General features: G+C 41.3%; 1 protein-coding gene across 1 annotated transcript in view; it reads left to right on the top strand.

The window, feature by feature from the left end:
- Positions 1–16,915, top strand: part of LOC124596129 — a 262,465-nt gene that overhangs the window by 82,903 nt on the left and 162,647 nt on the right. The window contains exon 9 of the mRNA XM_047135149.1: positions 14,245–14,409. Within this exon, the coding sequence (XP_046991105.1) occupies positions 14,245–14,409 (165 nt within the window). The remainder of the gene's footprint in view (positions 1–14,244; positions 14,410–16,915) is intronic.

A 16,915-nucleotide genomic window follows, 5' to 3' on the forward strand; every position in this document is an offset into this window, starting at 1 on the left:
CTATCAGTTTAATAAGCCACGGCTGCAAAATACTAACACGAATTCTTTACATACGAATGGAAAAACTGGTAGAAGCCGACCTTGGGGAAGATCAGTTTGGATTCTGTAGAAATGTTGGAACACGCGAGGCAATACTGACCCTGAGGTTTGCTGATGACATTGTAATTTTGTCAGAGACAGCAAAGGACCGGAAAGATCAGCTGAACGGAATGGACAGTTGTCTTGAAAGGAGGATATAAGATGAACATCAACAGAAGCGAAACGAGGATAATGGAATATAGTCGAATTAAATCAGGTGATGCTGCAGGAATTAGATTAGGAAATGAGAGGCTTAAAGTAGTAAAGGAGTTTTGCTATTTGGGGAGCAAAATAACTGATGATGGTCGAAGTAGAGGGGATATAAAATGTACACTGGCAATGGCAAGGAAAGCGTTTCTGACAAAGAGAAATTTGTTAACATCGAGTATAGATTTAAGTGTCAGGAAGTCATTTCCGAAAGTATTTGTATGGAGTGTAGCCATGTATGGAAGCGAAACGTGGACGATACATAGTTTGGACAAGAAGAGAATAGAAGCGTTCGAAATGTGGTGCTACAGAAGAATGCTGAAGATTAGCATGGAGAGCTGCATCAAACCAGTCTCTGGACTGAAGACCACACTACAACAACACCATATAGGATTGACTTAAGGCATCGGAAAAGTTCAAGGAAGGGCAGCTCATTCTGTATTATTGGAAAATAGGGGAGTGAGCGTCACAAAGATGATATGTGATTTGGGGTGGCAGCCATTAAATGAGAAGTGTCTTTCGCTGCAATTAGATCCTTTCAAGAGATTACAATCACCAGCTTTCTGCTCCAAATATGAAAATGTTGAGTTGATGTCCATCTACATAGGAGGAATTAATCATCACAATAAAATAAGAGAAATTGGAACTTGCAAGGAAAGGCTTAAGTGTCTATTTTTCCGGTGTGCTATAAGAGTGTTGAATGGTTGTGAATTAGCATTTATGTGTGATTTGCAGAATAATGATGTAGATGTAGAAAGAGAAAGGTGGTGGGACACTGGTCTAACACTTATGGGAACAGTAGTTCAAATCTCTGACCAGCTATCTAGATTCGGATTCTCCCTCGTTGGCCTAATCGCGTAAGGTAAATGCTGGGATGTTTCCTTGGAAAAGGACACATCAGATTACTTTCCTAATCCTTCCCTGATAGTATCTTGTATTCTAAGGCCTCGTTATTAGTGGAATGTTAAAACCGAATCTTTGCTTTTTGTGAGAGCATTGGCTTCTGGAACAGACTCAACTATTTAGTTACAGTAGGTGCCCTGCAAATCAGTTTGCAGGTATTGGAGTGGCAAGGCAACTGCCTGCCTTGTGGTCCCTAATCCATATCAGTCATGATACTCTCTATTTGTCTAGGATTATTTGCTGTCAAGAGGTCAAGTGTGCTTTCACAACCATTCACGTTTCGAGTGGGCTCATGAACTAATTGTTCAAAATAATTTTCTGAGGACGCATTCAGTAAGATTTTGGATGATGTTTTATGCCTGCTGGCAGCTTTAAACATTTAATTTTTCCAGCACATCGAGGGTAGATTGATGTCAGCCCTGACTATAATTGTATGAGTGGGGTACCTGTTTGAAATGAGATTCAATTTTTCTTTGAACTGTTCAGCGACTAAATTTTAGCTGTTCACTTGTTCACACCAATTTTCTCTATAAAAATCCAAGCTTTCCACAAAGTCTGCCGTAGTTCTCATGAGAAAATCAACTGCCTGTTGAGGAATTAATGGCATCCCACTTGTAAATGACATTGTAGTGCCCACTTCAACTAGAGATAACATCTCTCTTCCAATCACAGTGTGCAATATGGGACACACACAGTCTCTCGGTATCAAGTGCACAATTCCACACATTCCTGTGTGTTTAGTGCATATCTCTATTAAAGTTGTTGACACTCATTCTGATTTCCACACCCATTTCAGAGCTTCAGTCCCAGTAGTCCGCAGTGTAGGCCAGAATCCGTCTGCTTAATTAAGATCTCGTGCTTATTATTAAGGCCTTTTTGGTAACAGCATATTTTATTATACTTTTGTACTTGATGTATCTCTGATTGGAGCAGATTTGTTTGCCACGAAGACCTAGGCTGTAGGGAAGGGACCGTTTGATGTGGAATGGGTGGCAGCTGTCATAATGGAGGTACTGTTGCTTGTTGGTGGGTTTGATGTGGACGGACATGTGAAGCTGGCCATTGGACAGGTGGTCAACATCAAGGAAAGTGGAATGGGATTTGGAGTATGACCAGGTGAATCTGATGGAACCAAAGGAGTTGACGTTGGAGAGGAAATTCTGGAGTTCTTCTTCACTGTGAGTCCAGATCATGAAGATGTCATCAATAAATCTGTACCAAACTTTGGGTTGGCAGGCCTGGGTAACCAAGAAGGCTTCCTCTAAGCGACCCATGAATAGGTTGGCGTACGAAGGGGCCATCCTGGTACCCATGGCTGTTCCCTTTAATTGTTGGTATGTCTGGCCTTCAAAAGTGAAGAAGTTGTGGGTCAGGATGAAGCTGGCTAAGGTAATGAGGAAAGAGGTTTTAGGTAGGGTGGCAGGTGATCGCCGTGAAAGGAAGTGCTCCATCGCAGCGAGGCCCTGAACGTGCGGGATATTTGTGTATAAGGAAGTGGCATCAATGGTTACAAGGATGGTTTCTGGGGGTAACGGATTGGGTAAGGATTCCAGGCGTTCGAGAAAGTGGTTGGTGTCTTTGATGAAGGATGGGAGACTGCACGTAATGGGTTGAAGGTGTTGATCTACGTAGGCAGAGATACGTTCTGTGGGGGCTTGGTAACCCGCTACAATGGGGCGTCCGGGATGATTGGGTTTGTGAATTTTAGGAAGAAGGTAGAAGGTAGGGGTGCGGGGTGTCGGTGGAGTCAGGAGGTTGATGGAGTAAGGTGAAAGGTTTTGTAGGGGGCCTAAGGTTCTGAGGATTCCTTGAAGCTCCGCCTGGACTTCAGGAATGGGATTACCTTGGCAAACTTTGTATGTGGTGTTGTCTGAAAGCTGACGCAGTCCCTCAGCCACATACTCCCGATGATCAAGTACCACGGTCGTGGAACCCTTGTCTGCCGGAAGAATGACGATGGACCGGTCAGCCTTCAGATCACGGATAGCCTGGGCTTCAGCAGTGGTGATGTTGGGAGTAGGATTAAGGTTTTTTAAGAAGGATTGAGATGCAAGGCTGGAAGTCAGAAATTCCTGGAAGGTTTGGAGAGGGTGATTTTGAGGAAGAGGAGGTGGGTCACACTGTGACGGAGGACGGAACTGTTCCAGGCAGGATTCAATTTGGTTAGTGTCTTGGGGAGTTGGATCATTAGGGGTAGGATTAGGATCATTTTTCTTCGTGGCAAAGTGATACTTCCAGCAGAGAGTACGAGTGTAGGACAGTAAATCTTTGACGAGGGCTGTTTGGTTGAATCTGGGTGTGGGGCTGAAGGTGAGGCCTTTGGATAGGACAGAGGTTTCGGATTGGGAGAGAGGTTTGGAGGAAAGGTTAACTACTGAATTAGGGTGTTGTGGTGCCAGATTGTGTTGATTGGAATTTTGAGGTTTTGGAGGGAGTGGAGCTGGAAGTGGGAGACTGAGTAGATGGGAGAGACTGGGTTTGTGTGCCAACCCAAAGTTTGGTACAGATTTATTGATGACATCTTCATGATCTGGACTCTCAGTGAAGAAGAACTCCAGAATTTCCTCTCCAACCTCAACTCCTTTGGTTCCATCAGATTCACCTGGTCCTACTCCAAATCCGATGCCACTTTCCTTGACGTTGACCTCCACCTGTCCAATGGCCAGCTTCACATGTCCGTCCACATCAAACCCACCAACAAGCAACAGTACCTCCATTATGACAGCTGCCACCCATTCCACAGCAAACGGTCCCTTCCCTACAGCCTAGGTCTTCGTGGCAAACAAATCTGCCCCAGTCCGGAATCCCTGAAGCATTACACCAACAACCTGACAACAGCTTTCGCATCCCGCAACTACCCTCCCGACCTGGTACAGAAGCAAATAACCAGAGCCACTTCCTCATCCTCTCAAACCCAGAACCTCCCACAGAAGAACCACAAAAGTGCCCCACTTGTGACAGGATACTTTCCGGTACTGGATCAGATTCTGAATGTGGCTCTCCAGCAGGGATACGACTTCCTCAAATCCTGCCCTGAAATGAGATCCATCCTTCATGAAATCCTCCCCACTCCACCAAGAGTGTCTTTCCGCCGTCCACCTAACTTTCGTAACCTGTTAGTTCATCCCTATGAAATCCCCAAACCACCTTCCCTACCCTTTGGCTCCTACCCTTGTAACCGCCCCCGGTGTAAAACCTGTCCCACGCACCCTCCCACCACCACCTACTCCAGTCCTGTAACCCGGAAGGTGTACACGATCAAAGGCAGAGCCACGTGTGAAAGCACCCACGGACCTGCCTACACTGTGACGCATTCTATGTGGGAATGACCAGCAACAAACTGTCCATTCGCATGAATGGACACAGGCAGACAGTGTTTGTTGGTAATGAGGATCACCCTGTGGCTAAACATGCCTTGGTGCACGGCCAGCACATCTTGGCACAGTGTTACACTGTCCGGGTTATCTGGATACTTCCCACTAACACCAACCTATCCGAACTCCGGAGATGGGAACTTGCTCTTCAATATATCCTCTCTTCCCGTTACCCACCAGGCCTCAATCTCCGCTAATTTCAAGTTGCTGCCACTCATACCTCACCTGTCATTCAACAACATCTTTGCCCCTGCGCTTCCGCCTCGACTGACATCTCTGCCCAAACTCTTTGTCTTTAAATATGTCTGCTTGTGTCTGTATATGTGTGGATGGATATGTGTGTGTGTGCGAGTGTATACCCGTCCTTTTTTCCCCCTAAGGTAAGTCTTTCCGCTCCCGGGATTGGAATGACTCCTTACCCTCTCCCTTAAAACCCACATCCTTTCGTCTTTCCCTCTCCTTCCTTCTTTCCTGATGAGGCAACAGTTTGTTGCGAGAGCTTGAATTTTGTGTGTATGTTTGTGTGTCTGTCGACCTGCCAGCACTTTCATTTGGTAAGTCACATCATCTTTGTTTTTTTTAATATATATATATATATATATATATATATATATATATATATATATATATATATATATATATATATATATATATATATATCTCTGTGTGTGTGTGTGTGTGTGTGTGTGTGTGTGCGTGCGTGCGTGCGTGTGTGAAAATACTGTGCTTTGACAATTTGTATCTAACAGTAGAATCGGGAACAAGATGAGACATGGGAGTGATGTGTACAGTCATCGATATGCACAGTCACTGACATTGCTGATGTGCTTGTAGCTGTAAGCATAAGAACTGAGTAACTGGAGAAAGAGGTTGGAATGGAAGATGTAGGGTGTGTTCATTTATTTACAAACTTATGCTGAAGACTGCAGTGTTCATCAGAGTTATAGATCACAAGGTATTTCAGTTTCAGTGAAACACTGAAATCAGAATTCAGCTAGAGTGCAGAGCGAGGAGGCGACCATGTTGTATTGGTGAGGTAGCCGAATGCCCAAGGATGCCATGCCATCATGGCGGGCTTCAGCGCGCATTGATCATTTTCGCAGTGCTGATGTAAGACTATAAATGATGCAAACTAAAAGTTAGATGCAGTATTACAGGGCAGCCACCCTTATCAACAAGCAGGTGGAAGAGTCCAAGGAATGGATGACATAGGAAAGAAAAATAGTTCACCAGAAAAAACATTTTATAGGAATAAGAATTAAGATAGAATTATTTCAGAGGGTGTTCTGGAAGAGTTTTCACTAGAGGCAACTATGTCGGACACTACAGTTTGGCTAGAAAAGGAATTGGTTAGGTGGCTTGCCTCATATCGCAGCAGTAAGATAAGTAAGATGAGAGATTGTTGATCGAGTAGACTGTGTTGGGACTAGACTGAGGTTTGGCCTATGTCAGATGACAGTCCACCTTAGTTAAATCATTTGTATTTGTTCATTTGATGTTTTTAAGTTTGAATACCTACAATTGCATCGGCTTTTATTGATATTTCAAAGCATATATTTGTTGGTGACGATATCTACAGACTTAGACAGAGATAGAATAATAGTTATGGTGTGTCATATGTCATCATTCAATAGAATGTTAGCAAGTTGGACGAAGCTAATTGTCCAGTTGTATACTGGCTCAGTGTTTCTTTAGATTGCCATTGAAGGCTGTCTAGGGTTAGCATATTTCGTCTTTTAGAATTTGTATGACTTACTGCTAACGAATTCCAAAGCTATCCTGGCGATTCGTTTCTAAGTCTTACATGGCAGATCAACAATATGATTGTAATATTATGTTCGAGGAGCTAGTTCATTTATACTGAATTTTCCTGCTAATCGGAATTAGTTTGTCTCACAAGCTCCCTGAATGCCGATGAGTGCTATTGTCAACTTTGCATAAGTGCTGTAACACATGTATACCAATTTAACTGGAAGACAGAGCGCCTGAATGATATATTTGATTTTACCAGTTTAGTTTGTGCTTTGTGTAATGGTGTACTGACCCATTTCTGCATGATTTTGTGTTTGTGTGAGGTTGAATTAGGTGCACATATGGGAATACAGCATAAGAACAGTTGCATCACAGATCAGGACAGGTACGTTTGACAGGTTGAGAATGTGCAGCTGAACTTCAAGAATGCAGCATCTTAAGATAGGTTTGTGTTGTAACTAAGTCATGCAAACCTGTTAGACCAACACTTGCTGTTTTAGGTAGGTTGTTCGATTTTATGTTGCAAATGTGAGTTTTTGGCTGGTTCTTTCTTTTGGAGTGGAAACCAATGTATGTATACTACTAGAACAATTGATCTGTGGAATTACGTATAGTATGTTTTTATTCTAAATATCATAAAGCTGCTAAATAATATTCATTAAGTAACTGAAGGGAGGTCAACTGTGTTTCAAACATATGGAGTAAGATGGCTATAATATAAAATCTGTTTGTGCCATAAAATTAGGCTGTCAGTTAAAACTTGGGTCTAATGATGATCCAACATGTCATATCACATTAGTCAATTTTATATGCAGGAGATGGAGGGGACTCTGAACTGAACTTATTCAGTTTGAACACTGTTAAAATTCTGTATAGACATCTTATTCCATAACTCTTTTTCATTAAAAATGTAGTCAGTGTTTTAATTGAATTTGGAGTTCACTCTGTCTCCTGCGCATAAAATTGACTAACTTGACATGTTGGATCACTATTAATCCAAGTCCAAATTGATAAACTCGTTATTTGGTAGATACACATTTTGCATTACGGACATGTTATCATTATGTTTTTAGTGACTGTTAACATAAATTTTTATCTATTTATATATATTCTACGCTTTAATACTTTATATATTCTACGCTTTTATACTTTATATATTCTACCCTTACATACTAATAGTCCAAGCATGGCGCCGTGCAGGGTAGCTGTGTGGTCTGAGACGCCTTGCCGCGGTTTGTGCGGCTCCCCTGTCAGAGGTTTGAGTCCTCCGTCGGGCATGGGTGTCTGTGTTGTCCTTAGTGTAAGTTAGTTTAAGTAGTGTGTAAGCCTAGGGACCAACGACCTCAGCAGTGTGGTCCCACAGGGGCTCACCACCACCATCTCTCAAGCATGGTATTTTCACTTATTTCAATGTGTGTGTCAGGAATAACAAGAGATATGTAATGTAGGCTGTTTGGCATATTTGTCAGTCTCGTGTTGGTATTATGGCAGTAATGTCCAATGTGACCAAGAAATGCCACTGTTTGAGTTGACAGCAGTAGCATACTTGACGACCTGTGAGGTACGGCAAATTTCATATCCTATTGTATTAACATAGACAATGTTACGAAAAGGATAGGTTACTACTCACCATATAACGGAGACGTTGAGACACAGACAGGCACAACAGAAAGACTGCCAAACATCTAAGCTTTTGCCAAAAAGGCCTTATTGGAATGAGACCCCACACACACACATTCACACAAACACTACTGACACACACATGATCACTCTACCTGACTGGTCTCTGTGTCAGATGCCACTGACAGTGGAGTCTACGCCCTAATATTAGTCTGTTTGACTGTTGAACATTTTAAATGCAGCTCGTGGTGTTTGCAATATGTCCTTTAACAAATAGTTATAAGCTGTGGAGCACCAAGCATTCAGGGAGTTAGAGCGTAATTCTTTGCACATATTGTACAACATTTAGGGTGTTATTCAGCTTCCAGTTATGTGATGGCTTTTGATAACAATGGAAAGGGCACGGCCAACTTCCTTCCCCGTCCTTCCCTAAGCCGAAGACCTTGCTGTCTGGTCTCCTTCCCCAAAACAACCAACCAATGTAAAGTTGGTGTTAATGTATGCCAAGTTTGCAGACAATGTAAACGTAAAGTCCTCTGTAGCAGTTTTAGTAGCACTTGATTTGTTTCTATCAACCTCGCAAAAGATTGTTTTTGTTTTGGTATAGTGGTGCAGTAGTTACACAATGGGGTTCTTGGATTAACACTGTCGCTTATAACAAGCAGAGGGCAGAGGGAGGGACGGGTAGTGGAGGTGCCTGATCCTTGATTTTCTGTGCCTGTAGCAGAGATTCGATTTTCTTGCCACAGGGAAATAATTTGTCCACATCAGGATAATTTAATCGCACTTAGTCTGCAACTCTTTTAACACGTGTGCAAGGCAAGCGAGGTACACCATACTGGTGTAGGGAATCTGAAGCCCCTTCACTGCTGTAGCTACTTATGAAGCACTATCTGTTACTAGCAGCAAAATGTTGTATCTGTTCACACCATCCAGGCTCAGTAGCCTCATAGAGTTGTCAAACAGAGTGGCAGTTGTCGAGTTGTTTACTCTTGAGGGCTTTACATGTAGCAAACCTGTCAACTTTTAGAATGCCACCAACATTGGCTACATAATGTCTGCACACATTGGTAGTTTCATCTGTGGGCAGCTAAACCTTTTGGTCAGTAGCACTAATTTATGATTAGTTGCTCTTCTTAGCGCACAGATGGTTCTTTCTCAGTGCAGATTCATCTGGAACTGGATGTGTGTTGTTCTTCTCCAAGAACTTTCTAAAGTGTGAATTCTTCAGCTTCTCAAATGGGATGTTGCCAGACAAAATTATCTTGCACGAGTCGTTGAATGACTGCATGGTAGAAGATGGGCCTGTCTGCTCAAATAATAGCATTTGTCTGCTGTCATTTTCAGCACTTCTCTTCACACAGCTCCTGTGATTGGTGGTATTACTGTGTTGTTGCATATTAAAGCGCTTTTATGCACCAACTTTAACTTCACACAGTTTACAAAATAATATTTCCCCGTCAGTGCTGAAGAACTTACCTCCAAACTCGCAAACAATACCTTGCAACTTCATGCTGATGGAGAAGTTTGCTTTCGGGAAGTTGAACCAGACAGAGTTTGTATTCAAACTTAGTAGCATGACAACATGTGCAACGTTTATTGAATTGGAAGGAGCCTTTCGGCTTTGAGAGCATTTTGTCGATTCTATGCAGCAGTATCTTACATCAGCGAACCAACTAGTGTGTTGTGCTGCTTGTCAACTACATTCCCGATAAATAAAGCTTTGTCATAATTGTTGTTAATTTGTGATAATACCATCTGAAAAATTGCCATGTGAGCAACATTTTATTGTTTTATTCTTGCATCCATAAAGGTATGACAAATAATGCATTTTTGGCAAAAGTTGGCTGAAATATGACCTTATTATGGCAAAAGTTGCCTGAAATGTGACGTGTTATTGAATATGTGAATATGACTTCATATGCGCAATAAAAATACAATACCTGGATTTGTACACAAGTTGTTGTAAAATTCATCCTAAAGTTCATGATAAAAATATGACATGTCTTAAAATCTGGGCCCTAATCATGAGTGTTAACGACTGTGTGCGGGCGAACCATCTGGCCATGCACAAAAGTGGGCACTTGATACTGAAAGACATTAATGTCCTGTATTACACATCAAGAAGTGAGAAGGAAATTCTGTTACTCTTCTGAAGTCAATTGTTTTTCTGGCGCAGAGAATGATGAATATAGTGGAAAGTACCAGTAACATTTAATACAACAAATGCTTCAGGAAAGGCAATGTGGTTATATGAACGTGTTAGTCACTGTTAGGTAAATGTACAGTGAAAAGTGCTGGAAAAACCAGTATACTTGCTTCCATGGGAGCGAATGAGTTTGCCACGTGTGAAATTACGGACCATACTTCATTTCATGTCCAGTAAATGAACTGCTAGGTGCTTGGTTGTACATATTCAAGTTGACACCATCAGAGTTAATTTTCAATTGAAGCACATTTATTCTCGCAGCACAAATTAATGATGATTAGCTTGCAGACAAGTAGTTAAATTATCACAAAATATGTCATCAGTCTACAAAGACTGTGATTTGAGGGTCTTTCACTAAGAGTGATACTATTTAAAATTTTAAAAAGAGTGTGTGTGCATAACCCTGTGAACATGGCTATCATCTTGGGAGATGAGTATCCACTGTATGTTCATTATGAAGATGAAGATGTTGAGGAGAGAGCAACACCTAGTCATACAGGTTGTTGGCATAATCATCCTGGTTCAGGATCACTGTAACCTGAATCAATGGGCCCAAGTCATGGTATAAAATACAACTAGAAAACATTGCAGAACAACCTCCAGCCGGAACTTCGCCCTCCACATTCTGCAGATTACAAATCTTACTGGGGTGTCGGTGTACGCAGAGACTTGCATCATTTCTGAAGAACCAAAATTGTGACACACCTCCAGTCTGCTGTTGTCCAGTTTGTATTTGGCATGCTGCTGTGCAAATTTATGTACTGCCAAGAACAATAGCCTTCCTTGAGGTACTCGATTCCAAATGTCCATTGCATGAAGTTCCCATAACAGTGTTTGCTGGGAAACTGTTTGAGATGGAGTTGCATTCAATGACAGCTACAATTTCTAGCAGGTATGAAACTGATTGTTATTATGAGGTTGACGCTTATCTCTCGGCGCAGGATCATTTATGACCAATGCTATTATCCCATGTTTGGCCGTGACTTGTACACCATTCTTTGTAGACATGGTGGATATATGAGGCAAATTCATTCATGGTGTGGTGATATGCACGTCCAAACACCATAGCTCCTTTCTGCCATCCAGTCACTTCTGTCACCACTTCTTAGTATGGTTTAAATAACAGTCAAGATCAGAATAATGTTTTATTGATTTATGATGTAATGTTGTAAAAAGAAGAATGGTGGAGTTAAAGAAAGTTTGATGAGAATGGCGTCAGACCAAAGTATAATTAAGTAATGATACAGCATTTACCCATCCGGCTGCTGCTGATGGCTCTCAGTGGCAAACTTCCTGTAACTCTGCTACTCTTGTTCTTAGGTGTTCATTGTCTGAAGATGACTCCTACATGAAGTAGCTACTGGCCAGTAATAAAATATTATTGTGATCTATACTTTTATTTTAACCCAATTGTATCACTAGATTGCTGTTAATCCTCTGGACTGTGATCTATAAATTTAAGGACATTTTACTATGCTGATACTATACAACTGACTGGCACATACCCCTGCCATGATCCACATTGTCAGTGGAAGGTCACAAGATGACATGTTACAGTTCTACAGCATTTTGAAGTGACTAGTATGCAAAGGAAAACACTCATTACGTAGTGTAAAAATAGGACTTCCAAATGAAGTAGATCAGTGCTAAGACAAACAATTATTAGCAGTGTCAGATTTTGAAGTTCATGTGGTTCTCTTGCAGCTTAAGAAGGAATTTTGATACTTTATATATACACTGTGTGATCAAAGGTATCTGGACACCTGGCTAAAAATGACTTAAAAGTTCGTTGCGCCCTCCATCGGTAATGCTGGTATTCAGTATAGTGTTGGCCCACCCTTAGCTTTGATGACAGTTTCCACTCTCGCAGGCATATGTTCAGTCAGGTGCTGGAAGGTTTCTTGGGGAATGGCAACCCTTTCTTCATGGCGTGCTGCACTGAGGAGAGGTATCGATATCGGTCGGCGAGGCCTGGCATGAACTTATTGTGCCCCTGCCCATTATACTCATTACACGTGGCTTTTTGCTGATTCTCGTAAGAGTTCGGGCACTGTTTGTGCATCTGCACAGAAGAAGATGGAAGCCGCAAGTAATGAGTATAATGGTCAGGGGCACTATGAATATAGTGCGGGACAAGTTGGGAATGTGGGTCTCATGAGAGGCGTGCCAGAGATAAGTCCCCGCAGTCGCACTATCCTCTGTGTCCTTGGTGGCTCAGATGGATAGAACGTCTGCCACGTAAGCAGGATATCCCGGGTTCGAGTCCCAGATGGGGCACACATTTTCAACTGTCCCTGTTGATGTATATCAAGCCTGTATGCAGCTAGGGGTATTCATTTTACTGTGCAGAACTGCTGACTACTGGATGGAGTGTTGGTTAGGTTTTGACATAGCAGCTTTGTGTATTTGCCCTGGAGTAAGATTATATTCTCATTATCTTAGCATGGGTGCTAAAGACCGTGAAACCAAGCTAATAAAATCCCATTTTCATAATATTCAAGATTTATCAAGCATTTTTGACGTATCAGAAAATAGCAAATTATATTTGTATCCCACTGCCCTTTGCAATTTTTCTTGCACAGTTCATAGCCGTAGATTGAAAATAACATGTCACATTTTCAGTTTGCTGAAACTCCTCGAGTGCTGTTAAAAATATGGAAACAGTTGTGGAATGGCAAGAAACAATTCATTCTGCAAGGGGAATGTCCTTAATAAATTTAATTGTTAATCATTTTTCCTTTTCTCTACACAGAGCGACAGAATATTTTATTGACACACTCGATAAGCTCCATTTTCTGTGTAACAGTGACTGGCTATATTTATTACAAAATTTGGACAGGTGCAAAGTTTAAACTTGTGCTTGTTTTCACTTGACAGGCTTGTGTCCATCGCTATTTGGATCTGTTAAATACACACATTTGGAAAAAAAATAGTTCCTCAAAAGTGACTTATAATTTAATTGCGAGCCTGTGGGGTGTCGTTGGGGTTTGTGATTTACTGTCAGAAAGGTCACACTTTGTAATAACTGATAGAAAGTCATCGAGTGAAACAGTAGTTATATCTGGCATTTGCCAAGGAAGTGTTATACGTCCTCTATTGTTCCTGGTATACATAAATGATTTAGGAGGCAATCTGAGCAGCCCTAGATTGTTTGCAGATGATGCTGTTATTTACTGTCATGTGATGTCATCAGATGAGCAAAATGAGTTGCAAAGTGATTAAGACAAGATATCTGTATGGTGCAAAAAGTGGCAATTTACTCTAAATCAAGAAAAGTGTGAAGTCACTCACGTGAGCAGTGAAGTTACATGATAAATCGCACAATCTAAAGGCTGTAAACTCAACTGAATACTTAGGGATTACAATTGCGAATAACTTAAATTGGAACAAGTACATAGCAATATTGTGGGGAAAGCAAACCAAAGACTGATATGTATCAGCAGAACACTTAGAGAATGTAACAGGTTTAGTAAAGAGACTGCTTACACTAAATTTGTCCGCCCTGTTCTGGAGTATTTCTGTGCAATGTGGGATCCGTATCAGATTGGACTGATGAAGGACATTGAAAAACTTCAAAGAAGGGTAGCTCATTTTGTATTGTCACAAAATACGGGAGAGAGTGCCACAGATATAATACACGAATTGGCGTGGCCATCACTAAAACAAAGGCATTTTTTGTGGCGGCAGGACCTTCTCACGAAATTTCAATCAGAAACTTTCCCCTCAGAGTGTGAAAATGTTTTTTTGGTTCCCCCTACATAGAGAGAAATGATCATCATAATAAAATAAGAGAAACTGGAACTCGCACGGGATGATTTAATTGTTCATTTCTTCTGCATGCTGTTTAGGAGTGGAACGGTAGAGCAGTAGCTTAATGGTGTTCGATGAGCCCTCCACCAGGCACTTAATTGTGAATTGCAGAATAATCTTCTAGATGTAGATATAGATAGTTCATTGTAATTATTGCAATAAATATTGCTTGAAACTTGATTAAATGTTCAGAAATTACTTTTTTAGGCTCTTGGATAAAAATGATGAATTCAACTGTTAGCAAATGGATGAATGAAATTGCACATATGATTGGTAATGTTTTTGTTTCAGACTTTAACATCAGATGTCGAATTACTCCTTTCGGAAGTTAACAGCGTGCTTCTGCGTCTTGATACTTACGAAATTTTGAACCAGTGTAGCGGAACCGAAGTTGACGATTGGACAGTTTTTAGCAAAGCAGACCTTTTCGAAAAATGCACTTCTTATTTAAGTCAGGTAAGTTAATTAGCGATATAGGCTGAACTTTTACCTTTCTCTGAACTGTGTTCCACCAGCGCAATAAGGCTGATAAATACTGAGAAAATTAGGACATAAGAGACACACATTGACAGCTTGGAGCTGATTCACAGGCTATGAGGTATGCCTTGATAGCTCAGTTTGTAAGAACATTTTCTGCATACGACAGTGATGCGGCTTCTGATGGTGATCTAGACTGCAGCTTTACTCTGGCTGGAAGTTTCAGTGTAGTTGATGGTGTGAATGTGTTAGAAAACTAAAAACAGCTTTTTGTAGAATACTTTAGCACAGTTACTAGCACTTTTTGCTATTTGTTAAATTTTCGTTTCCTTAATTTTTTCATCTACCAAATGTGTTGCCAGAAGGAATAATAGTTTCCATATTTTGGTGTTGGAAACGAAAACTAGTCTTAGTTACTCACCAAGTGGTGGCATGAGAACACACATATAAAAACAGGTTTTAGGTATTTCCAGAATATGCAAGGTTCGCAGGAGAGCTTCTGTTAAGTTTGGAAGGTAGGAGACGAGGTACTGGCAGAAGTAAAGCTGTGAGGACGGGGCGCGAGTCGTGCTTGGGTAGCTCAGTTGGTTGAGCACTTTCCCGCGATAGGCAAAGGTCCTGAGTTCGAGTCTCGGTCCGGCACACAGTTTTAATCTGCCAGGAAGTTTCAGGTTTTAGGTGTGCTACCATTTGGAACCAGTGGCCCCTTCTTCCGACAGAAGGGTGGAATGGTAAGGAAGAGGAGTGAAGGAGAATGGCTGGAGAGGCTTATGAAAAGGGGTTGAATTAGGAAAAGTCGCCCAGAACTGTGGGTCAGGGGAGACTTACCGGACGGAATGAGAGGGAAGGACTTTGTATTGACAGAAATTGATTATTTTAGCTGATATGAAATGCTTGACAAACTAACTAAATGACTCTAATGTTGGTTTTAGTGCAACGCAAGAGCTTGAATTTCCTAAGAAACTTTTGATATCGCCGGGTAATAACTACTCATTTCTTATGTAAAGTATCAGTTATGTAGTTCCTCAATTAATATTCAATGGGATTAATTGTGTAAGGTTACAGATATAATTACTCTTAGAGTATCGATAACTGTACCTTGCACATAGTAGCCTAGTGCAGCAGCACTGCTACCAGGGGAACCCCCAGTGGTCAAGAAATTCAGTTTGGCATGGTGTGGTGTGGAAGGCAAGGAGTAGTGGTGAGCCGTGGCTAGACGTCAGGCGTGATTGGACAACACATGGCCGGCTGCCATGAGAAGTTTGCTAAATTGGTTAAATGTTGCCATGTTCGTGCACGGGATTGCGACTGCATCGATATTAGAAACGAGTTGTCAGCAAAGATTGGTAGAAGCAATTGTTATCTCAGGAAAGTAATAACAAGCCAAAATAAGAGTAAATGTCGGCTCATGTGCACAGAAATTGTTAGGAACATTTACTATGGCTTATACTAGGTATCAGATAGATTATATAATGGTAAGACAGAGATTTAGGAACCAGGTAATAAATTGTAAGACATTTCCAGGGGCAGATGTGGACTCTGACCACAATCTATTGGTTATGACCTGTAGATTAAAATTGAAGAAACTGCAAAAAGGTGGGAATTTAAGGAGATGGGACCTGGATAAACTAAAAGAACTAGAGGTTGTACAGAGATTCAGGGAGAGCATAAGGGAGCAATTGACAGGAATGGGGGAAATAAATACAGTAGAAGAAGAATGGGTAGCTTTGAGGGATGAAGTAGTGAAGGCAGCAGAGGAACAAGTAGGTAAAAAGACGAGGGCTAGTAGAAATCCTTGGGTAACAGAAGAAATATTGAATTTAATTGATGAAAGGAGAAAATATAAAAATGCAGTAAACGAAGCAGGCAAAAAGGAATACAAACGTCTCAAAAATGAGATCGACAGGAAGTGCAAAATGGCTAAGCAGGGATGGCTAGAGGACAAATGTAATGATGTAGAGGCCTATCTCACTAGGGGTAAGATAGATACCGCCTACAGGAAAATTAAAGAGACCTTTGGAGATAAGAGAACCACTTGTATGAATATCAAGAGCTCAGATGGAAACCCAGTTCTAAGCAAAGAAGGGAAAGCAGAAAGGTGGAAGGAGTATATAGAGGGTCTATACAAGGGCGATGTACTTGAGGACAATATTATGGAAATGGAAGAGGATGTAGATGAAGATGAAATGGGAGATATGATACTGCGTGAAGAGTTTGACAGAGCACTGAAAGACCTGAGTCGAAACAAGGCCCCCGGAGTAGACAATATTCCATTGGAACTACTGACGGCAGTGGGAGAGCCAGTCCTGACAAAACTCTACCATCTGGTGAGCAAGATGTATGAAACAGGCGAAATACCCTCAGACTTCAAGAAGAATATAATAATTCCAATCCCAAAGAAAGCAGGTGTTGACAGATGTGAAAATTACCGAACTATCAGCTTAATAAGTCACAGCTGCAAAATACTAACACGAATTATTTACAG

Source organism: Schistocerca americana, chromosome 2 (genome assembly GCF_021461395.2).
Source record: "Schistocerca americana isolate TAMUIC-IGC-003095 chromosome 2, iqSchAmer2.1, whole genome shotgun sequence".
Taxonomy (NCBI): Eukaryota; Metazoa; Arthropoda; class Insecta; order Orthoptera; family Acrididae; genus Schistocerca; species Schistocerca americana.